Genomic DNA, 24,113 nt, shown 5'->3' with positions numbered 1-24,113 from the left:
CTACCATTGGCAAAGTGACCTGATGGCCCAGGGCTCAAATGCCAGCTTCCTTATTCCCAGCTGCTTTCATCTCTGAGTCTTTTTGGTCTTCTTGAAAATGAGAGTTTGGAGTATCAGTCTCAGAAAAGATTCCTTTGCATGGAGATAACCTAGAACCCTTGCACAGATGTAGCCCATGGCAGCTCAGTGTCCAAGTGGGTTCCCTAGTAATGGGAACAGGTACTATCTCTGACATGAACTCAGTGGCTGGCTCTTTGATCACCTACCCCTGAGGAGGGAGCAGCCTTACCAGGACACAGAGGAAAACAATGCAGCCAGTCCTTATGAGACCTGATAGGCTAGGGTCAGAGGGAAGGAGAGGAGGACCTCCCCTATCAGTGGACTTGGGGAGGGACACGGGGAGGAGATGAGGGAGGGAGGGTGGAATTGGGAGGAAATGAGGGAGGGGACTATAGCTGGGATACAAAGTGAATAAACTATAATCAATAAAAAAATAAATAAATGAATTTTAAAAAAGAAAGGTTAAAAAAAAAAAGGAAATGAGAGATTAGAGTTTGGAAAGGTGAGGTCACATGACAATGAGACGTGAGTAACCCAGCGAAGCACCTGGCACACAGTGAGCACTGTGACACATCTGTCATCACCTCCAGCCTTACCCACCCATGGCCACCCAGGGGAACAGAAAGTATTATGCAGATGGAAGGCACCTTACTAAGGCATGTATTTCTTGTGCCTGCATCAGAGAGCCTTTGGCAGCCAAATTAGTCCTGACTATGACTGTCTTGCCCTGGGACTCTACAGTCTGAGTTCCCTGAATATGGCTGGCCTCCTCCTCTTAGCCAGCACCCTGGGTGAGGCACCTTGCCACACTTGGTTTGAAGTGTCTTGACAATGGGCATGAGTATGCCCTGTGGATCTCAGGCAATGTTCTCAGCCTAGGCTGTGTGCTGCTTTAACCACCCTTTAAAGACTCTACATGTTCAGCATCATATCCTAGGTGTTCATTTCAACAGCCTGGGGTGTGACGGAGGCTTGCTATCTTTTCAAAACTCACCATGGTACCTTTCTATCTAAAGGGAGTGTCTAAGAAAGTCGAAGGAAGCCCCTACTGTTTTCCATTCACTCAGAGGAAAATTTTCTCTATTCCCTACCCCAAAGGGGAGCCCACAAGGAATGTGAACTTATTTAAACAGCCAACAACTCTGCTTCTAGAAGCAATAAACTCTCAAACAAACCCAAAACCAACAAACTGCATCCTTGGCTAATGGGAATATTTTTTTGTCCCTATGTGAAAAATGTTCCTATGTCAGATCAAAGCAGTTTGGCCTCAGGAATTCAGGGTAGAGCTCTCAGGGTCTGTCTCTGGCCCTGCACGCCCACCTTTCCACCTCTTATGCTCCTGTGAGAACCCAGGGGTCCCAAAGCAAGAATCCACAGGGTTTTCTGTGAAAACCCCACCCATCAGTCTCAATGTCAACTAGAGAGGTTCCCGACTAATCAGATGCCCAACCTCCTGAGCTGCTTCCATCCTTGAACTAGCCCAGTGCTTTATTTCAGGGAAATTTCAGGGCCCAGTGGAGAGACATCTTGCAGGACTCAGCTAAACAAACCAAGCCGGCCTCTGCTTTGCCAACAGGCCAGAGAGTTACGGCCAGCTCTGGAAGGCAGCTGGCCCTTGACTGCTGGCTCTTTGGAGTCAGATGGCCCTGTAGGTAATTCAGGGAAGCAGCTGAAGCTGGGGGAGGCTTTGTTTCAGGTCTGGGTCTGCTGAGAAGCCATGAGGGGTGGAACCTAGTGGTCTTCCTGGGGCAGGATAGGACAACGCCCTCCTTTCCCCGGAATTTTTGTGGTGGTAAGAGGTTCCTGATGGGAATTTGTTTTGCCTGTGGGCAGTAAAAGGATCCAGCTGCTGCACCACTCAGCATCTTCTGCCCTTGCTCATTCCATCCAGAAGGCCGGACCCACCCTGACTTCTGGGCAGACTCTTACTCAACAGCCTGCACCAATGCCTTCACCCCAGGCGTGATCAGTCATGTGTCCCCTTCTGGAAGCTCTTGTACACCTTGAATTATTAAATAGCACTCCCCACACTGAGTCCCAGTACTTACAGCTATGACCCCAGATGAGAGCCCTTCCCAGAGTTGATCACCCAGGGAGAGCCATCATCCAGCTAGTGTCAACTCCCAGCTGAGGGAAAGAGGTCACTCGCTTGCTGAGTGAGGGGTAGTGCCCAACCCTGTAGACAACTGTGGAGGGTGGAGAGAGGGTTTCAGAGAGAAATAAGTACAGGTAAACCCTAGGAATCCCCTAGCTATCCAGGAATAAGAAAGAGACATTGATTCTGGTGAGGAAAAGACAAAACACCTTAATGTGGGCTCAGATCCTTGGGCTAGCACTTGTTTCCCCCATATCTTTAATTAGGAACTGACTGACCCAGGCCCCATGTATCCACCGAGATATGGGATCCACCCTTTACCTAACAGGAAGACAGAATGCCCAGACGGGAAACAGGCAGAGACGGGAGGACAAACATGCAGGAACACAAAGTCAGACAGAAAGAGGGAGGGGACACACATGGCACACTTGTATGGGCTTCTTGCAGGGCAGCAACTCACCAGTTCCTTTCTGAGCCAGGCTATAGCTTCATCGATACTCCGGAAGCCTTCCAGCTTGCCCGTGGTCAGTGGCCTGTCACCCCTGCTGGCACTCCTGGCAGGTGGGAGAAGCTCTCCGGGCTCCCTTAGAGGGATCAAAGGCTCTCCACCTCCACATGCTCCCTGCTCCAAACCTGCCTCTCGCTGGGCAGCTTGCCTCGGGAAAGGCCATGTCTGCTCCTCCAGCTTGGCTTGCCATTCCAGGTAGGAGGGTCTTCGGGTCTCTAGCCTCAGTTTCTCAGTGAGGGCCTTCAGGCTGAGGAGGTGGTCGTCGGGAGGGACGGCTGCCCCTGCTGGCCTGTCTTTCTCACCCACTTCTTCCACTTGGATCCGGGGCACAGACATTCTCTAGGTCTGCCCTGGTAGCTAGACATGGGAGGCAGGGGGAAGTTACGAGGGAAGGCTTGCTGGGTAGCAGGGTCAAGTCCTGTTCTGCAAATGGTCTCATACAGCCGTGGCCATGGCTCCTGAAGGCATTGTTGGGATGGGAGTCTCGAGGCTTGGCAGCACCTGGAGCCAAGTGGGGCTGTAAAAGTCCCAGAGGAGCAGCGAGGCTCAGGGACTATGATTTGTCCCGTAATCCTGTGGGGGCCATGCTTCACAGAAGGCAGGATCAGACAAGCATCAGCAGGAATCTTTGGGACAGCCTCCTCCAAGAGCCCTCTGTGCTTGCTGGATGTGTGCAGGATGGAGGGAATGCAGGAAGTGGGTCTGTAGGAAGAAAAAGAATCCTATCAGCCCTGGTCTCGCCTCCCAAGATGGGAAACTGAAGTTCAGGGATGGGACTTCTACTGCCAATTCTTGGCACAGAGTTCATGCAGAGCAATTGATTTAAAAAAAAATGGCTTGTAAAACCATTTTATCCATTCTCTCTCTCTCTCTCTCTCTCTCTCTCTCTCTCTGAGCCCATGGAAGTCCTTGCAGCAAGTTAAGTGGTTTGTTTTAACACCCAATTCACAAAGCAAGAACCAAAGTCTCCAAGAAGCTGTGACTCACCAAGATAGATTCCTCAGCAAGAAATAGGGGGGCAAGGCCAGCTGGTCTGGATCTCAGGGCACAGGCCTCTCCCCTGGGCAGGTCCTCAGAGCCAGCTGATAGGTCAAGTGGAATCCTGCCCGGACTCAGGACAGGTGTCCACGGCCCTTAGCCACCCTCACCCACCACCATGGCCCCACCCTCCATCCACATGCAGCTTCGGGCTCCAACAATAACACCTGACCTCACCTCTTCAGAGGAAGCAACTAAACCAGCAGCCTCGGCAGGAAAGAAGCTGCCGGCTGGAGGCCAGGACTGTGAAACTGAATGAGACCCAAGAGTCGCTCTTTTGAAATAGATGTTTCTCACATTTACCCAGAGTGCCCACGGGGTAGCACCGCCTTGCAAGGGATCCAGCTGTACTCTGAGCTGATCACCATGGGTGTAAGCCAAGACTCTTAGTCCATCCCACCAAGGTGTAGGTAGGAGAGTAGCTGAGTTAGAAACAGAGCTGAGCCTCCCAGCTTTAATATCTCATGTCCAAGGAGATCTGGGCAAGGGAAGATCAGAGTAGGAGGTACATGACTTGAACTTGGGTTTGAAACATACTTCTGCTGTAGGAACACATCCAAGATAAGGCTCAGGTGAAAAGCTATGGCCTCAGCCTCTAGGACCATATGCTGTCCTTGTGTGGCAAAGGTGGGAAGAAGAAATAAAGATGATTACGGACTTGTGTATTTTAACCCCCGACTTCATGGTGACACAAATCGGTCATGCTGCCTTTGCTCCTCCCTGATGGTGATTTAATTTCTATTTCTACATATTTTCTTTCTGAGAACGCTATATTGTTATGTCATACAAGCTCAGCCTTCATTCGGTTAGTGTGGTCCATTTGAGATGTGGCTGTGTTTCTTAGTGAATGGATAGAATACAGTTTGTCTTTCCACCTGTTGAAATGCATGAAACTGTTTCTGCTTTTTAGCAATCATGAATAAAATCAGTTTAAAAGGTAAAAAAAAAAAAAAAATCCTTGCTCAAAGAAAAACTAATTCAGGCAATACCTGATCACAATGACAGGAACTGGGAGTAGATAGATGGGGCCTGAGGTATGGGAGCAATCTGCCAGGCCATTGAGGGAGGATGTGGGATGTTCTTGACCGGCACACAGATACTCAGGAAGTTGAGAACAGAGCTTTCTGCTCAGGACCACTCCTTCAAGCCCAGGCTGTGAGGAGAGGTAACCCAAGCACTGACTGCTACCCTCCCCAGGCTCTGAGCTTCCCCTCACTAGGCCATCACTAGGGAATGAGGAAGAGCACTCCACTTGACCCCACAGATAGCAGAGAAACCCAGTTTCATTTCTTGCCTTCTCTGGGCAGACAATGGTACCCTGAGGATCCTTGACCACTTGCAGGAATTCTGAGTCCACTATGTGGCCCCTGGGGCCCTAAGCAGCACCCTCAGCTTCCAGGAAGCGCCAAGCACATAACTGTAAAATTTTCCTTAGAGATACAGAGCTTGGGATCTGACCCTAGCTGCAGGCTTCGCTGAGCCTCTGTCTGGCTTTTTCTAAAAGGGGTCAATACTATCTATAGCTTCACATGTGGTCTCTGACTGTTAGCATCCTGGGAATCTCTTGATGTTCTGCCCCAGCAGTTTCTCACGATCGCCTTCCTCAGATCTCTCCAAGTGTGAAAACTCGGGAGCGGCTTTCTGAGGCCTCTCCCAGGTGCCTGCCGTCTGCTTTATGTGCCGAGGTGCCAGCCTTCATTCTCAGCACACCTGGCATCTGAGCCCTAGAAAGCTTCCTTCCCCAGACAAGGACGCTCTCACAGCCAGCAGAGCTTTGTGGAGAAAGTCCAGTTTAGACAGGCTCATGAGCAGGCCCCCTACTCACCAAAGCTTGGGAGAGAAGATACAGGTGGGAAGGCCGTCCCTGCATGCTTCTCTGCAGAAGGCGAAGCCTCAAGGGTTAGGTAAGGGTCTCCCCTTGAGTCGCACTGTGTGGCTTTGTTTTAATTACAACTTCTGAACAGACTCAGAGAAGGCTGGCACAAGAGCTCCATGAGATGTGTCAGTTTAGGACAGCCTTTGATCCTCTACTTTCATGGTGGCCATACAGGGTTGGGGGGACATACTCTGGCTTTCTCCAGCCACACCCTAATCCCAGAGACAAGCACGAGAACGGGCACTACAAAGTAAGGGTCACAGATATGGGAAAAGCGAGGTGTTTCCATGAGCTAGCCATAGGCAGTTGCTATCTGAGACCTGGACACACAGCTCCATCTAGTTCCAGTCCATTTCTCTGTACCCAGCTCCAAGACGGAAGACAGCTGGATATGTCTGTGCTGTGGGTCAGTGGCTTCAAGACCGCCCCATGCCTCTCCATACTCCTCCGAGATGTTGGTACAGCTAGAACCTGCACAAGCTGCAGACTGAGCTCGGTGTAAAATGGAAACACTGGGCTCTTGGTTTAAAAAAGAAAGAAGTTCCTAAGGATTTCGGGATGCTGGCTACAGAGGACCGACAAAGTGAAGGCCTCTGTGAATGGTGTAGGTAATCTGAGCTTAAACAAAGCAACGGTGCTGTTAGGACTGCACCCAACACGCAGGAAGCCTAGATACAATTACGTTTTAAAAGGCTGTAAAGTGGAGGTGACTCATTGATGGTGCCACCTTCCAGTCCCCCCCACCACCACCACCACCACTGCCCTGAGCTGTCATCTGTGGGTCCTTGACCTTTTGGGTTACCCGAGTTGTCTCTGCTGTTTTTCAGCTTTCCTTGGAAATCAAATGACCCTGGTGTCAGAAGAGGCCCAGAGGATTTCTTCCTTCCTCTATAACTGGGTGTAGGAGTTGGGCTGGAATGTAACCCACACAGGCCTGGAGAGGTGCCCAGAGAAAGGTTCGTCACCAACTGCCCACTAAGTGGGCATCTTAGCTAGCTTCCTCCTGAGCTGGTGGCAAGGTACTGGATGGGTGTTTGGGACAGGTGCCATCCACAGGAAACTTCTTGGGTGGGCATAATGACAGCAGGGCCCTTTTGTCTTTCTTTCTTGATACACTAGGGTGTTCCTGAACCTGGACTTAGGAAGAGCTGAGCAACAGGCTTTTTACCTAGCCTAGACTCTCCTGGGGCCAGTGAGCTCAGAGCAAAGTAGAAGGCCAAAGGGCATTCTCAGACCTGAGTCCCAGGGCACCAAGAGGAAGAACGCAATCCCTTAATGCCATCAGGCTTGGGTATGCCTCTTGTGGCAGGCATCCCGTTAGTAGCAGGGACAAGTCTTGCAGGTGTGTCTGCCTTTCTGAAGATGTGTGGGCCTGGGGACCCACTCTGCACACAGGACAGTTGTTCAGACATGCTCCCTGGCTCTCAGGATAGCACAAGAGGCGTTGCCAGCTGTGAGCTAATGCCTAGGCTGCTGGAGGAGGTGGGTAGGTACCGTTCCATCAGCCAACACCTTGTCTCATTATGAGCTAATTTGTTCATCCAGAAAGCCCGAAAGCCCACTTCCCCAATGAGCTCCTGGGCAGAGGAAAGCTAGGGGTCTGTTGGCTAATACTCTCCCCTACTCTTTCCACTGGAACCCATCATTTCCTCTTCAGGAGATACAATCTAACACATGCACACACACGCACACACACACACACACAAACACACACACACTCTGCTTCTCCTGCCTCCCTTAAGTCCTCTGACTTTGAACAGCTGTTTCTCTCCCACCCCCTTCCTAACTCAGTTCTCAGGGATTTGAGGCCCTTCTCCTTCCGGAAGCTTACTTTAATCTTTGCTGGCTGAGTAGTGTGTTCTGGTAATGACAGCACACGGGAAAACAATGATGTCACCACAAGATTAGCTAATGCTTACTCAGAGCAACCATACCAGGAGTCATTCTAAAAATTAAGCCTGCCCTAACACAAGAAGGCACATAGAAGTCTATGAAGCACAAACTATCGTCTCCATTGTACAGATGAGGATACTGAAGCCCAGACAGGTGTAGTCATTTGCCTAAGGTCACAGAGCTAGTCAATGATGAAGTTGGGACTTGAGCCCTTAGTGTCTGTATTTAGGATTTCTTGCCCCTCTTAGACCATCACATTTATACCAGGGATCTTCAATTTTTATAGATTTCTTTGTATTTTATGTGTAGGGGTGTTTGACCTGCATTTATGCCTGGGTACCACATGTGTGCAGTGCCTGAGGAGGCCAGAAGAGGTTGTCATATCTCCAAGAAGCGGAGTTACAGACAGCAGTTAGCCACCATGCTGGTGCTAGGAGTTGAACCTGGGTCCCCTGGAAGGGCAGCCAGTGCTCTTAACCACTGCACTACCTCTCCAGCCCCCATCAAGACCTTCGTGATGGTCTCCTCTACCACGCTGTGATGTTCGCAGTGTGAACCAGGACTTTGGTCCTAGACCCAGGACTTGGCACACTGCTGCCCCCTGAAATCAACTGGAATGAGTGGGTACGAAGACAGACCCCTGTCTCTGCAGCCTGTACTTGCTCAAGTGTGTGCCAGCTAAACGGGCTCAGAGAAGCAGAAGTGCAGCCCCCAGGCTTCCTGTGGACATCTCCTCTATCTGTCCTCAGGACCTGCCACACCTACCCCTCCCCTGCCCTGACTGGGAAGTCCCTGAACAAGCCTATGTCTGTGTACCTGTGTGCCTGGATACAGATTGGAAGCCTCCTTTCCCCTTCTCCAGGCAAATCAGGAACAGCTGCAGCTTGGGCCATGGACTTTGAACTGAAGCAGAGAGGACTTCCTTGGTGCTCAGCATTGGATGGGGTCATTTCCACTGGCACCTTCTCCTGCCATCTGTCCTCCAGAAAGACCATTCCACTTTGTTTTGAGGAACCCTACCCCTCAGTTCCTAGGGCACATTCCCTCCCACATCAGGAATAGTCATATGACTTAACTCTTAATGAGTAAGAGTGCTCCTTACCCCAAGCTGGCCTTACTCCCAGCAGTCACTGGGGTTATTAAGGGCCTCTTGCTAACACAGGGAAAACATTTACCTGTGTACAACATGAAACACACAAGACAGTTTGAGGCCCTCAAGTAGACCTTGTTAGAAGCCTGACTGTTGTGGAACACTGTTCTCTGGGCAGAACGAGACTGTTGCCCTCTTGAACTCTCAGCAGCTGATATAACCCAGAGAAGACCCATACAAGACTGGGCTCATTAGTATTCCATCATGAGAGGGAGGCGCTCACGAGGCCCACCTTTCCTGAGGCATATCAGCAATTAATAATTGATAGAGGAAGATGGGCATATCCTTCATCGGTATAGAAGGAGCAATGTTTCTATAGGTAACTCTAATTGTTACCTAACTCCATTGGTTCACTAAGCCAGACTTGGGTACATCATTTCTTTGGTTGTCACTGATTCCCCACCTGAGGTGAATAGACATTTGTTCAGCTACCCACAACCTACAACCTTGGCTTTGATGATACAGCACTTCAGATTCTCATCTGGGACCTAAGCTACTTCCAGCTGGATTCCTGACACTTATACCTGGCTAGCAGAAACACACAGTAGGGAAAGGAAGTAAAAGGACATAGCAAATGCTTGCTAGTATTGGCTTTCATTTCTATACCACAACTAAGCCCCAACTTTGCTGTCTACACGGAGCTCCCATGTTGTGTGGAAGCAGGCCAGGCCAGACACCCATTGTGTCTGTTTTCTGGGACGACCTGACCAGCCCCCAGTCCCCTTCTTCTGCTGAGGGCCTGATTATTATATTTAAGCATGTGGCTTGAGCTTGACCAATCAGAGGCCTGGGCTCTGAATTCAGAGTGTGTGAGGCCCAGATGAAGAGCCAGTGAGAATTCACATGTGGCCATTTGGATGCCAGTCCCAAGACAGTTGTGAATGCAGAGGTCTTAGCCAACGGTCTCTACCAAATAACGAGGGGCTGGCTCTGACTTCTGGTATTGTCCTGTGTCTGCCTGCTTTATTCCTTGGCCCTTACCTCTTCTCTCTTCCGATGGCTGCCCAATATGCCTACAACCATGCTGCTTTCTGTTGCCTACACTAAGGAGCCCTGGCCACAGTGGGGGTGGCACAGCTCATTTGCACGGGCAACAAATATAACTGAGAGTCAAACAATGTCATGAAAAGTTCTGACACCCAAAAGACTCGCTTCTCCCACATTTCCATGTGTCCCTTGGAGAGGCGTGCCACCTGTGATTGAGAACTAACAGGACGGGCAGTCACCCCCTTCTTAGTAAATATTTTACTGAGTCTGTCTGCATTCATACTTGTTTGCTAATTTACAGTCAACAGCAAAAGTGGCACCTGGTGAGGACAGGGTGACAGTTTGCCATGTGTGGCTAATTACACTTCCTCTGCTCCTTCTAGCTGAAATGCCACCCGGGGGTCATTGTGAGGAAGAAGATACACTCTGTGCCTTCCCCAACGGGCTGCCCTACCTGGGACAAACATTTGTATTGTGTGGCCAGCATAAAGTGCTATTTGGAGCTGTGCCTCTCTTGGGCTACGACAGCAAGGTGACAATCCCCACAGCAAGACTCATACCCAGGGGTATGGCCTCCTGCTATAATCTACTTCCTATAGCCAGTCCATATGGATTTCTTACAGTCCAAACCAGTGGGACATTCTCGATATTAACTCTTGATGTCATCTGGAGACTGTTTTTCTGCTGCCAGAAAGAGGTACAAGAACTCGACTGCTCTGGGTTGATTTTACAGGTTGGAAGCAAAAGACCTGTGTTACCAAACCCCAGCCCAGGAATAGCAGCAAGTCTCTGTAATCTTCACCCAGGAAACAAGGCACATTACTTAGGGACAAGTAAGGCACAAGATAGGGACAGATGGGGTGCTCCAGGTTCAGCACAGGCAGGACATCCACACCCCAGAGGGCTTTAACACAGTTGAGCCTCAATTGTTCTGACTCTGCAAGATCTCCCAAGGCTGAAGAGGCTGGCTCTTGGGAACAGGGGCCTACTGGGGAGAGCTGAGAGTTCTCCGTCTTCTGCCAGCTTCCCACTGATGGCTGCTATACCCCGACACGCCTTCTCCACTGATACCTATGGCACCCCAACACTCCTCACCTTAGGCCTGAGACAAGGTATACAAATGCTGTCTCCTTCTAAGTCACCTCTTGCCTCATGCCCTTGAATGCTTCTCTGGAGATTCCACTAGCATCTACAGTATTTGGATCCTGCCCCGGCAACTGTGCTTCTAGTATTATTTAACACTGCCAAGATTCTAATACCTATCACTCTGAAAAAAAGAGGTGACTGCCTACTCACCTCAGCATATAGAGAAACAGGCATGTAGATGAGGAAGAACTAGCAGAGTAAGGGAACCAGGTGGATGTGAATGGGATGATGTCAGCATGGTTGAGCTTGGGGCTAAGGGCTAGGGTTTCCCCATTGTTATATATCCCAACAGGACAGGGCTCATATATCCTCTGGCAGACACCTGTCTTGGAGATAGATAGCTCTGTCCCAGCTCTTGCAGTCCAGAGATGCTGTCCCCACCTCAAGGACCGCCTTGACTGTGACCACATGCCACATGTATCCAACGAGGAAGGTTGAGGTCAGGTCTTCTAGACTACACAGTTGGACAAAGTGAGTTGGGGACTGAGTGATCAGCCCGCAGCTTAGGTTATCTTGGTGACAGCCCAACAGCTTCCCAGCACATTCCTCGGGGCTGCTGTACTACTTTCCAGAACATGCTATCCGGACAGGGCTAGCTACTTCCCTTCTAAGTCCCACCCATTCAGAAAACTTGCCATGGGCTGGTGTTGCTCGCTTAGTCATTTAGAGAAACTTCTGGAATGAAGAACTGGCCACACCACGGATTAAGCCCCCCCCCCCCCTTCAGGATCTGACTTTTCTTAGCAAGGCAGATATAGGGAATGGGCTCTCTTCAGCGAGTCTGGCTTTCACACTCCAATCCCGTCTGGCTGCCCAACACCGTACAGCTGAGTCAGACCAGGCCCGGTCAGTGGACAGACTCACGTGAGTACAAGGAAGTCTGTGTAACTCTGCTGAGTGCATTTGCATGTCAACAAGTAGCAACGTTCCATCAGAACGTTGTAAAACAACTAAGGACAATGTCTCTGGCCTCCTAATCAACATGCTAGGGTAGGCAGCCCCCATGGCACCCTCTGTTTCTACCCACAGGCTGTGCTCTGAGCGGTCCCCAAGGCTGTGGAGTGGAGGACAAAGCGAGTTGAGTTCACAGCCTACATTCACCTCCTTGTCTCTGGGCTCCTTCTCTGAAGATGAAGCTGTCATAGAGCCGGGGGGTGGATGAAATGAGGAGGGAAAGGCATGCAGTGAGCTCTACAGTTTTCTCAGGTGGCAGAAGGCTTATCTGCCCAGGTTTAAAGATAAACCTAATGCTTATCTTACATGGGGTGGGGAGCTCCTGTCCAGCTCACACAACCTGGAAGGTGTGGTCTGCCATAATGACCAGCCATGCTTGACAGATGGGCCTCAGCACTGACCAGCTAGGGGTGAGAGGAGGGGGACACAGCTCCCCCCTCCGCCCACCCCCCCTCTCCCCGCTCAGAGCTGCTGACACAAGCTGGGCACTACCCAGAGCCCTTTTCCTTCTCCTTGGAGTTGCCATGGTAACTAAAGCAGGAGGGACACCCGCTGATCTGGCCCTCCACCAGTCATCTTTCCCCTTCCCAGGCCCATCTTTATTCCAGTTCCTAGTCAGTTGGGAGCACCTGAAATGGGGTGTCCCTGGCCATAGTTGTGGGCAAGGAGAGGGCTAATTATGTTAGTGTGTGTTTGTGTGTGTATGTGTGTCCCCATCCAGGGCAACCATGAAGCCATCTGGGTGCTGCCTGGATAGCTGCTTCCTGCAATCCAAAGCACCACGAAAATCCATTCCTTCCTTCCAAAGAGGCTGACTGGGGTCCTCCTCTGCAAATAGGCTTTGCTATGGGGACATGAGCTTGAGGCAGGTTCTGCTACATGACTCTTGAAACTTGTACGGTGCAGAACTGAGTTCTGCCTGTGGGGGGGAGGGGTGTGGGGGAGGGGAGGCAGCTCATTCATTAACTATCTAAGTGAGGCAGTCCTGAAGCTAGGCCTGAGGGCTCCAGTGTGGGACGACGAGAAGACACCACAGGGTCCGATAAAAGTCATGGGGATGCTTGGGCAGCCCCAGCTGTTCTCCCCTTGGGATCGCAGCATTCCTGAGGGAGATGGAAACAAGCACTCAGGGAAGGCTTGGCCTGGGGATGAGGAGAAAGGCGTCAGCCCCAAGCCGACCTCCCTGGATAGACACGACCCAAGAGCTGCTGTTGAGCTCTCAGTGAACACGCTGCGTGTGCACGTGCCTCCACTCCCTTCTGGGACAGCTTCTCAGGTCGTAGCAGCCAGTGGGTGGGTAATCACATTTCAGAGACGCAGGCAACGGAAGCCGCTTACCTGCGTTCTCCCAGGGACCTTCACCCAGAAGGGCTTGGCTTTCAGTGTGCTAATGGCTGCCCCTCCACTCAGGATTCAATGCTTCTAGCTGCATACCTGAAATAAGATCATCCACAAACATTTTCAAACCACACTGCCACTTATAAACTTTTTCTGTGGCCTGGGCTAAATAAACCTTCCTAACAGTCAGGCCCCATAGAAACCCCAAACCAGAGAGAGACATCATGAGACCAGCCCAGAATCACATGGCTCCATTCGTGGGGCTAACTAGACTTGGATTTGAATCTTCAGAGTCCTGCTTTCATTGTCTAAGAGACCAGGAGCCTTGTTTTGCCACTGTGAGATACTATGGGCAAAGAATCTATAAAAATACTTATAAAGACCTTTGCAAATGCAAAGTGTTAGGTCAGTGCTGAATAATTGATAAGCTCGGCTCCATGGGCTTCCTGCAAGACGCCTATGAGTTTGCATTCATTTTGCCCAGTGAAAAAAGTTGCCCAGAAAACGGCCAAGAAAGATGTGTGTTTTTCTGTGGGTATGGGAGAGGTAATGGCTCCCGGAGTCCATATAGCTAATTTGCATCAGCCGTGAAAGGAGGGCAGAAAGCATGGGGCTGCTGCAAGAAGGAAGAGGGCTATGGGGACACCCAGACTCCTCATTTTGTCCCCTCCATAGCCCTGGGCTAGGAGTTCTCTGGCAAATGTGGAGGAAGGTAACTGAGAGGCAGAATAAAGGGGCGGTAAGGAGCCTTGAGAAATGGAGAGGAGGAAGGAGGTCCTCCTGGAAAGAGGAGCCTTGGTAAGGTAGTCTGCCACTGTCTTAGCCACCCATCCCATGTGACCACAGAACTCTCTCCAAAGACCAGAGTAGCTCCACGGAATCAGACACAGAATGGCCTCTGGGGCAGTTTGTAGCTCTAAAAGCAGAAGGCAGCTGGGGTGTGTGCCCTCGCTACAGGAGCAGTGCATGCTTCCCAGGAAACTCAGGTACCACATCACAGTTAAGGACATAGCAGTCCACTGGAAAATATCCCAAGTGGCATTTGTCCCAGCCCCCCCCCCAAACAAGGCAGTTAAACCTATTCAAATCGATGATAATAGGCTCCAACTTGAAACAAGCAGAATCAACAAAGCCTGGTTCAAGTGGGGATCTGTTCTATTTGTTTTCTATTTCATTCTGCAAGCTCCTGGTGGCCCAACTGTTTTTGCAAGGACTTTAAAGAAAATTCCCGGTGCACAGTCTGTCTACTCGAGCACCGTACACTACTCCACACACTATCTGGGTATGCTGACTGCCCGGGGGTTGGAGGGTCTTTGGGTTTTCTGGAGTTTGGATGGGACTCAGTGAAGGGTGCAGTAGGATCACAGCTGCTCTAAGTCAGGATGGGGATGCCCAGAGTGGCCTGCAGCTGCCTGCAGGAGCATGCTGTGGCCAAGATGGACTGCTACCTCTTGCCCTGGACTGTGCCCAGCCGGTGTTCTCCTTTTCTTGTCCCTTGGGAAAGCAGCTTCTCAACCACTACCACTCAGCAAAGCATGTCTGTATGCTCTAAGACAGGCAGGGCACCGACTTAGTGCCCTGTACAAATTTATTCTTCCACAGCCCTGACCAGAGTCTTCGTTCCTTGAGGCCAAGGCCACCATTATAAAAATCCTCCACATGGTGCTCTTCTTGATCCTAAAAGACTCTGAGGTTAAAGAGACCTGTTCTGAGTGGTTTCATCAGGCTAGCTGTGCCCAGCTGCATTCAAATGGAGACTCCGTCCTTCCACGGTTCGTTGGGTGGGAAATCCCCACCCCTTCCAGAGGCAGCAGTGCAGGTGTGCTGCTGTTCTCCCTGGCAGTGCGACCACCCAGCAATCAGCAAAGCAAACACGTTCTTTTTTCTGATCTTTTTGAAGACTGAGGTATTCCAGAGGGAGGGGTTGATGGGTGATGTTGAGGGACAGATGGACTTGTAAAAGCATCTAGGGAGTACTCCAAGGATGGGGTGGTCAGGGTACCCAGAGGCAGATGTCTGGGATGTCAGAAAGCCCCCCAGGACCTGCTGGAGCTTTGGAAGCAAACACATCCAAAGATGCCTACGTGTGGGCAGAACTCGCTGTCAGGCTTGCCTTCACTCAAACTTGTAACAGGCTTGCAGTCACCTTCCGCCATGTTTTCAGCAGCTGCTACCAACCAGTCTACAAGACAGATGAGGTGACAGCACAGCCAGCTCTGAGCCAGGAGCATCTGCCTCTCTGACTACTTGGTTTGGTCAGGCTTATGTCTGTCTTATGTCCCTGGGGTTCCGCATCTGTGCACGCTCAAAGGCTAGGCATCTGATGTCACTTCTGACTTGGTGGTAAATATGGAAAAGCCAGCCCCCACTTCTGTGGCCTCCTGGCCATGCCAGTCTTCATCACAACTTGCTCAAGGTTTTTACACCTACTGTCCCACCCAGGTCCTTCCAGCTGCCATTTGTCTGTCCGCAGGCACTTCTCAGAGGCTCTGCTGACTTCTTGGAATGAGGAAATACAGGCCAGCCTTTAAGAGTCGGAACAGTGGCCACTGCATAGGACTCATGCTGGTCTGCCCTTCAGCCTGGAAAATGAGGTTTGACCCAGGTTTGCCCTACAGCCCACGGAACACATCCTGGAAGGGAGTTCTGAGGATCCACCACCAAGCAGCTCCCACATACACATCAGGGTATCCTGAAGAGTTTTTAGCCCCAGGGAGGAAGGAGGGCTCAGTCTACCAGTCTGAGGTGAGAAATAGAAGCTTTCCCCTGGGTGGTACTCTGGATATCCCTCCATAAAGGAAGTTATCATATGCCAGGGGACTTTTGGAGAGGCTGAAGTGTCAAGAGGGCCTGATGCAGGGGAGCTATCTTAAAGAACAGGGGACTCCCCTGATGCTCATGGGACTCAGGGAGACTGTCTACAGAGCTGCTCCTGAGGTGATCTGGCATGGTGGCATGGTAGGGTGTGGTGCTCAGGAGGACAGGGTGGGAATAGGAAGGGTCATACAACCTCTGACCCCTGGTGTCCTCTTCCCTCTCCTTTCCTTTGTTCTTTACTCAAAAGGGAATAGGTAACCGTTACTGGGGAGAGAATTGGTCCTTAAGGAGCAGGACCCCTGGTTCAATTCCCCAGATCCTGTCAACCTAGCCCTTATGGAAGCTCAGAGGCTACAGGTGACCGCCAAGTAGCAAGGCTCAACTGCCACTTCCTGCTAAACTCTAGCCTGCTAGCCTAGCTTTCCTGTTTCCCTTAAGCTGAGCCAATCTCATCCTTCTTGGTCTCCTTCAAAATGGATCTGCCTTCCTCAGTGACTTAAAGTGCACTTGGGTATGAGAATGCAGTTACTTCTTTTTTTTTTTTTTTAAATGGGGTCTCCTGTAGCCCAAGCTGGTCTTAAACTTTCTAGGTAACCAAGGATAATTTTTTTTAAGATTTATTTATTTTATGTATATGGGTGCTCTCTCTGCATTTACATCTGCATGCCAGAAGAGGGCATTCAGTTCACATAATAGATGGTTATGAGCCACCATGTGGTTGCCCCCAGAATTGAACTCAGGACCTCTGGAAGAGCAGACAGTATTCTTAACCACCGAGCCATCTCTCCAGCCCTAACCAAGGCTGTTCTTGAACTTCTGGACCTCTTGCCTCCAACTCCCAAGTGCTGGGATTACAGGGATGTGCTACCAAGTCCAGTTAATGCAGTGCTGGGTGCAGGGAACTTTCTTAGGCCGTGAAAAGTGCCCCTCGTGACTGTGATTTCATGTGGGTGTGAATAGTCGCTTCCTGTCTCTGGGCCACAGTGGATCCCCTGGCCTCCCGAAACAATCTTCCTCTAAGAGTGTTTCTGCAGTGCAGGGAGTTAGGCACACGGATGCCTCTGCATTTCCCAAAGCCACACAATCTGCTCCAAGTTTCTTTGCTTCTCAGACTACAAAGATGCATGCTGTCTCCTTAGAGGGTAATTGTAAGGCTCAAGTGACCAAGGATACCACGGGTTCTCAGCAGTGAGATCAGTAGAAACCACTCTGGAGAGAAGCACTGTCACTTTTTACTGCTTGAAGCCACAGCACTGTAGTTGCTTTGCCAAGCTCTTGAAAACCACTCTGGCGGGATCTCCCATCCCGAGGACGAGGACAGGTTAGCAGGTACCTTAGTTACCATGGGCTTGCCAGGGCTTTGACAGGTGTGAGTGCTAAGCCTGGTAGGCGATAGAGAGGAAAGAGGAGAAGAGAGGAGAGAAGGGAGGAGAAAAGAGGGGAGGGGAGAACTCTGGTGTGTAGGAAGAGAAGCTACTTTGGAGCCACATCTACCGGGCATTCTGTACAGGACTTGGTTTCATCCAGGACTCTCCAGGAATGATGGTTTGGGGATAGACAGAACCTGCTGTAAGCGTAAGAAGCTGTGGACACCAGCTGGAGCCAACTCATCTTCCAGATGTCCCCAGGAGGGATTACCCACAACAGAACTGATGCACCCAGAAACCACATCTGAGAGAAAGCCGACCCCCATGGCCCATCTGTAACAGCCCCTTGTTCTTTCTGGCCATTCAAACGCCCGGCTTCATGGCTGACCTGCTCATTCCCTGAGCAACATTTGGGTGTGCGGTCCCTGGGTGTCCCTGGTCTCATTCTTGGGGTGCCATGGAGCTAAGCGCCCTGGGTCACTTCAGAGTTAGGGACTGAACCTTTGAGGCCAGGAACTCTCATCTCTCTTAGAAGAACAGGTGTTGGGGTCACCAGCCTAGATGAGTAGATCTGAACCAAAGTCTCAAGGGGTTCCTCTCTCTCGGATTACAGACCCCCAAGTCCCCACCGGGAATCCTACATAGCCCTGGGAGGATCAACAGAGAGCTGGGATCTAAGGCATGGAGTCCCACACCTGATACACCACGCCTTCCAGAGAGGCCTGAAACACCAGGAACAAATGAGAAGGGACCACGCTGTCCTACGGCGGTGTCCGCCCCCCAGGGCTGTGAGATCCAGAGCCCCCCACTGCCCGCTCTGAAAACGTGGGCGCTCGAGCGCCTCGGCCAACCCGCACCGCCGCGAACCCACCTCTCGCGCCCGAGTCGAGTCGTCCGCGTCGCGGTCCCCGCTGTCAGCCCGCGCCCGCCCTCGGAGCTCGGCTCCCGCCTCCCGAGCTCCCGAGCTCCCGAGCTCCCGAGCTCCCGAGCACTGAGAATTCTCCGCACCGTTCTCTTTTGAAGGGACGTTCTTTTGCGTTGCGTCAGGGCGGTTGCCTGGCGACCGCAGAGCTATTCCGCCGCCAGCCTCCTGGCGCCGCCGCCCGCCTCCCATTCAAGCCACGGCAGGTCCCCGGCAAAGCTGGTCCGAGCGCGCCCGGGTCCTAAAGACCCCCGAGTCTTCTTCCTTGTGCCAGGGCCCAGTCCAAACAGGAGCTCTCAGCAAGCCCCAAACAAAATCAAACCCAAACATTCATTTTTTTTTTTCGTTAACCGAGTCCTGTCCCGTCCCGTCACCCCAACACCCCCGCGCGCCCCAAGCATGGTAATGTGGCTTTGCCACTGTCAGCAGTTCGCTGTGGGAGAGGGCAGGGAAGGCTGGCTGCACTCCATCCGCAAAAGGCTTGGGTTCCTGATCCCAGCAGCAGACACCAACCCAGACGGACTGGCACTGGCTCGCGCGTGTCACACCATCTCAGGACTCTAGCTGGGTGGGCATTTGTGGGCACTTTCGGCTTAGCTCTCAAATAGGAAAACTGAGACTAGGGGCGTTAAGGGGAAAGAGCTGCCGGCGCTGCTGGTGGGCCTGACCCGACCCTATTGCCCCGTTAACCACCTGCACCTCATTCTTGGGCACTGCAGCAGTTGTACCTGTCCAAATACTCTCAAGGTCAGGCCTGAGGCCCAACCCTGCTCCGTGGGCACCTCAAACTGCTGCTAGCACCGAGGGCCCACAGAGAACAGAAGCAAGACTGTCCTGCCTACAGGCTCTTAGGAGCAGCCTGACTGCAGGCTGGCGTTAGACGCCCACACAGGAGAGCAGCTTCCCCGGGAACATAAGGCCTTGGGGAGATGCCGGAAGGTGGTCTCATTGTCGCAGACCACCTGGGATCTAGCACCTTCCCTCGGTCCCTAAGGGTGTAAGGGTCTTTCCAAGTGAATAACTCTAAGTCACTTCCACCCCTTCTCCTCTTGTCCAAAGGCGTGTTCTGTCTCTTGAGTCAAGTTGCTGTGGTTTTAAGGGATGACCCTTGCCCTCTTTTGCTGGCGTGACCTTCAACCCCCAGCATACCCCTCCCGCTCACCGCTCGATGGAGCGCAGTGTGGGTGGTCTGCATCATGCTCCGTGGTGTGTGTGTGTGTAGAAAATGAAGGGATGCTGTACACAGAGACAAGGAATTAAAAGCACCTCTTTTGGGGCATAAACCGACTAGAAGCCAAGGCCTTGATTGACCAGGTCACTACTCACCACAAATCATTTGTGCCATTCCATTCTGGGATGTCCCTGGAGGGCCCCTGCTCACCTGTCAGAAGCTAGAAACCGCTGTGACTTGTACATGACCCTGGGGTGAGAACAGGCCCCTCTTTCAACAAACAAGCAGGCAGGGTGGAAGATAGGGGGCCTTCACTTCTCATCACTACCTTTGAGGGTCACCCCCTTTCATCCTAGTCATCTGCAGCTATGCTGAGGCAAGCAAAAGAAAAACCCACCCTTTCCTTTTGAGGTTTTAAAATTAAAACATAAAGTGCCCCATCTTTCACTATTTTCCTGGGTTGGCTCTTTGACCACCCTCATAATAATATCTTGTAAATATCAGACCCTACTCTGGGCTTATGAAGGACCACCTTAAATAAAAGACCTTGACCTTGCCAGGCTATGGGATGGGTGGTGACACCCCTCTTGTCTCCAGAGAGCAATTAGGATGCCAAGTCCTGGGCCAGAGTCTATCCACTTCTGCCAGCTGCTCCTGAAAGAGACTTTCCCCAGCAAACGATAATACTCTGACTTTCAATAGGAACAAGGAGGTGGTTGTCATTGAGGCATTCCTCCTTATCTCTCGGTCCATTCAGCAGGCTCCTGTGCTGTAGGGAGTCCACTAGGTCCACTTAGGGGCCAGTCACCCTAGGCACAGAGCCTAGTTACAACTCGTTACTAGGAAGATAATGAACAGAACATTCACTTTGTTGCTGGGGTCAGAAAAGGGGCAGATGCCTCCGAGCCGAGGGAAGAAGCTAGGTGGGTGTGGGCCAGGAGAGGCTTCAAGGAGTACTGGGGGTGAGAAGATGAACTGGACCTAATTACACACAGAGGAAGTCTCCTTTGACTGAGGTCAGCAGTATAGGTGCCAGGGACTGAACTGTGATATGTGGTGAAGTCCCCAGGGCGGGGTCACAGCTTACCTGTGTTTTAGGAAAGCTGCCTGAAGGGATGTGAGGAAGGAGACCTGTGAACAGGTGATTTTTCCGTCACTGGAGGCAGGAAGCAAAGGACATACAGATGCTGATGGGGGAGAAGGACATCAGCTTTGAATTTCCCCAAGAGGATGGCAAGGGGGTAGCAGAGAGGAGGAGCTCAACAAACATTCAGGAGTTAGGAGGACTGGGTCAAGTGTCGGCCTTGCTGGTGTTTGGGGTGTGGGAGGCAGTCCCTAAGGTTCTTTGATAGGCGGTGACTTCGTGGATGAGCGGAAACTCTTTCCTTGACGTTAGCTTGATTGTGGGTAAGAGGATACGTGTGGCAGCTCTACCCTGGCTCTGCTCCAGATCAAGTGGCTGTGGGCCCGAGAGGTGTCTCTCACAGTGCCCACCTCCTTTTTGCTCTCCAGTCTGGTAGCAGGATCCAGGAAGTTCCTGGAGAAATAGCTGTGTTGGAAGAAGTAACTCCTGAGGTCAATCTCTAGAACCTGTATGAACACTATGTGTGATGATATATACACACACACAAACACACATGCACATACAAAGCACATATACAGACACACACATGTACACACACATAGACACAAAATAGTCATGTTTGGCTACTCCCCTGTGTGCCTGTGGTCTGTGAGACTCAGATGGAGGCTGGACTGAGATGCTCCTTTGCCCAACTTAAGTCCCTAGGGTGGGAAAACAGAAAAGAGAGAGCATGCCTCATTCCTTCTGCCCCTTTGAGTTTCATAGCCCAAGACTGCAGGGACCCCACAAGATGTGAAATCAGAGCCTGGCCTTTGAGGTTATTGTAAATGTCTATTTCTCAAGGCAAGAGGGGAGAACAAACCTTATTTCGAAGTTTATTAGTTTGATTTATAATGTTCAAATATTTAGACACATGGTGCGTGGGCCTCCTTCATTGCATTTGCTTTGGGCCTCTCAAATGTCAGCTGTGGGCGTGATTGCAGCCTGTGTTGGTGGTTTGCTTAAGGAACAGATGACAGCAGCCTGTGCACAAGCCCAGGCTGTCACTATCCTTCTTTCCACTTCTACTGTGGCCTCTTGGAGCATGTTCTCTCCTGTGCACACTTGTAAGAGCTGAAATAGAGAAAGTGTTTCCAGGTCTGGTTCCAGCAACTGAGCAGAGGTCTTCTCAGGACATGTAGTGTTAGGAGGAGACCAGGAGTCACCGCTACCAGCTGTGGTGTGCAACCTTGGTGAACAAGAGGGAGCCTTCCAGACATTATATCATGCACCATTCATCAAGAAGCCTTGAAGGATGAGAGAATTCTGGAAAGGAACCAAGAGATCCAGGCTCCAGTCTCAACACTGTTACTAACTAGGTTAGCCCCTTTTGTATCTAAACAACTGATTTCAGCTCTGGCCTCCTCTGACCCCAGTTCTGTGATGCTCAGCACCCATTGCCTAGGACCCGTCATCTTGGCAGTGGTGACAGGAGGTGCCGAAAACCCACACAGCAGCACCGTTCTTGTGGAGAGTGCAAAACTGGACCAGCAAGAGGCCGAGGAAGTCTGCTGAAGACAAACAGTGCAGTGAGGCACACATGAGCATTTGCTTTGAGACACTACTGAGCAAGTCAGGAGGTAGGAGCGGGCTCCATGTTAGGGAAAAGCCTGCTTATGGTAGCTGCTGTCTTCATCTCGGTGTCCAAATCCCAGGAGGAGTAACCTAAGGGAGGAAGGATTTATCTGGACTCATGATTCAGAGAATTACAGCCCATCCTGGTGGGAAAGGCATAGTGTCTAGAGTGGTCCAGTCGGCCATGGTAGCAAGAGCTTAGAGCAGTGACTTCATGACAAGGAAGTCAAGAGCTTTGACCTGAAATAGAGCTGGGCTACAATACTCAAAGCCTGTCTATTGTGGCCTAGCTCCAAAAAGCCCTTAAACATCCAACCTCCCCAAACAGTGCCACCAGATGGGGAGAATTCACATTCAAACCTTAACAGCAATCTACTTTAAACCCACAGTAAGATGGGCCTACACAAGCAGGCGGGAAGTCTAGAGCCCACAGTACACTCTACACAGTACACAGGTCGGGGAAAGGGTTCTGTGCATCTTCGTCTTCAACGCTGACTTTTTGTGGATGGTGTACTGGTGAATCTAGTACTGCACTTGAGCTAACTACCCTGCTCTGCCTCTGCTTCTGCCTCTTGCTAATGGGCTGCTTTGCACAAAGATGCCAGGCTTTAAGCCTCAGTTTCCCTATCCAAACACCAAGGCTGCCTGCCTTCCATTAAGCATGGTTGTGGGGATTAGAAATCAATGCTAATGAATGCCTGGTGGATTGGTTGGCCGGACATCGGCAAACACTAATGTTGCTCCTTATCCTGTCTGCCATGGAGGCCACCTGAGAAGGGGTGTGGCTTTTTTCCTGGTCTAGGTTAATGACTAACAAGCAAATACTCCCTTAGCTGGCAGAGTTGAAAATGTCTTAGCTGCTGTTTTATTTGCCTAGGCCTGAGACTGGCCCATCTGAAATCTGACACCAGAAAAACAGAACAGTACAGAATGAGGTGCCAACAGACATGGAATAGTATTGGGATGCAGGGCACAGAGCTCTTCCTGGCTGAGAATGTAGCAGGCCACTCTAGCAAGGGTCGGCTGCCATTTTGCTGCCCCACAGTGAGGAGCCTGCCTCTGTTTCTGCTTCACAGAGAACTGGAGTCATAAACTGGGATCAAAGGAGCCCAGACACACAGGGTGGGGTGGGCTTGCTTATCATACTGGAGACCATGGAGAAACTTAGAGGCACAGAGAGAAGTCACTTTGGCAGGGACCTTCAAGAGCCACCACTGGCTAATGTTTCTATTCAGCACACAGCCTTTCTTGCAGATGGTCCTTCTGGAAGGGGTAGGAGAACGTGAGGAAGAGGAGGAAAGAGAGGGAAGAGGGATGAGGAAAGCCCCTCTCAAGAGCATCTGCCCTGTGAGATCTCATTCTCCCCCATCCTGCCTCAGTGTCCCCCAGCCACTTCTCCTGTGGATATTTCTGCGCCATTTAAAAATATACTCACAAGGCATTGCTTTGTCTTTGAAGCTTGCCCAGAGTGGCAGCATGGCCTCAGTGTGATAGTAAACATTCCTCTCAGCTCCTACTCTCCCCAAGCAGCTGATCCAGCTTAAGCATGTCAAGTACTCAGGTCTCCAAGGGCTCAGAGTCTGAAACAGCAGACTAGGCCAAAGAAATCAAATGACAAAAACAAAAACCAGGCAGAGGCTGAGATAAGATATATGTTCTGGGGCTGGAAAGATGGCTGAGCCATTAAGAGCATGCGCTGCTCTTGCAAAGGACCTGCTTTGAGTTCCTACCACCACCGATAGAGTGGGCTTACAACCTCTAGGGACCCCGATGCCCTCTTATGGCCTCTGCAGGCTGAATTTTATACACTCCCTGCCCACCCCACCCCCACCTCACATACAATTTTAAAAAAAACACAAGTAAAATTCTTCAAGACCCTTGTTTTGAACCTTCTTCTGCAAAATGTTTCTTGCCCTCATTTGTACATCCAGGCATGACCAAACATACATAAACATATCAATAGCCAGATGTATGACTGGACATCACAAATCTGGTCAGATGTTCATATTTGCAGATGCTAGGGTGCATGCATACATTCTCTAGCCTACACACACACACACACACACACACACACACACACACACACACACACA

At 51.0% G+C, this 24,113-nt stretch overlaps 1 protein-coding gene across 3 annotated transcripts in view; it reads right to left on the bottom strand.

The window, feature by feature from the left end:
- Fam167a (family with sequence similarity 167 member A) overlaps window positions 1-18,228 on the bottom strand; it is a 31,363-nt gene extending 13,135 nt beyond the window's left edge. Inside the window, exons 1-3 of one of the 3 annotated variants that reach the window (XM_055610000.1) lie at window positions 18,101-18,228; window positions 13,046-13,141; window positions 2,616-3,365 (exon numbers count right to left, since the gene is read on the bottom strand). In XM_055610000.1, the coding sequence (XP_055465975.1) occupies window positions 2,616-2,999 (384 nt within the window). In that variant the 5' untranslated portion in view covers window positions 3,000-3,365; window positions 13,046-13,141; window positions 18,101-18,228. The remainder of the gene's footprint in view (window positions 1-2,615; window positions 3,366-13,045; window positions 13,142-18,100) is intronic. The other 2 variants (XM_055610002.1, XM_055610001.1) reach the window with 2 other exon arrangements.
- Window positions 18,229-24,113: the final 5,885 nt, after the last annotated feature.

Source organism: Psammomys obesus, unplaced genomic scaffold (genome assembly GCF_907164565.1).
Source record: "Psammomys obesus unplaced genomic scaffold, mPsaObe1.curated_primary_1811, whole genome shotgun sequence".
In the NCBI taxonomy this organism is placed as follows: Eukaryota; Metazoa; Chordata; class Mammalia; order Rodentia; family Muridae; genus Psammomys; species Psammomys obesus.
Note: the sequence above shows the minus strand (reverse complement) of the source record. Positions and strands in the feature narration are given on the sequence as shown.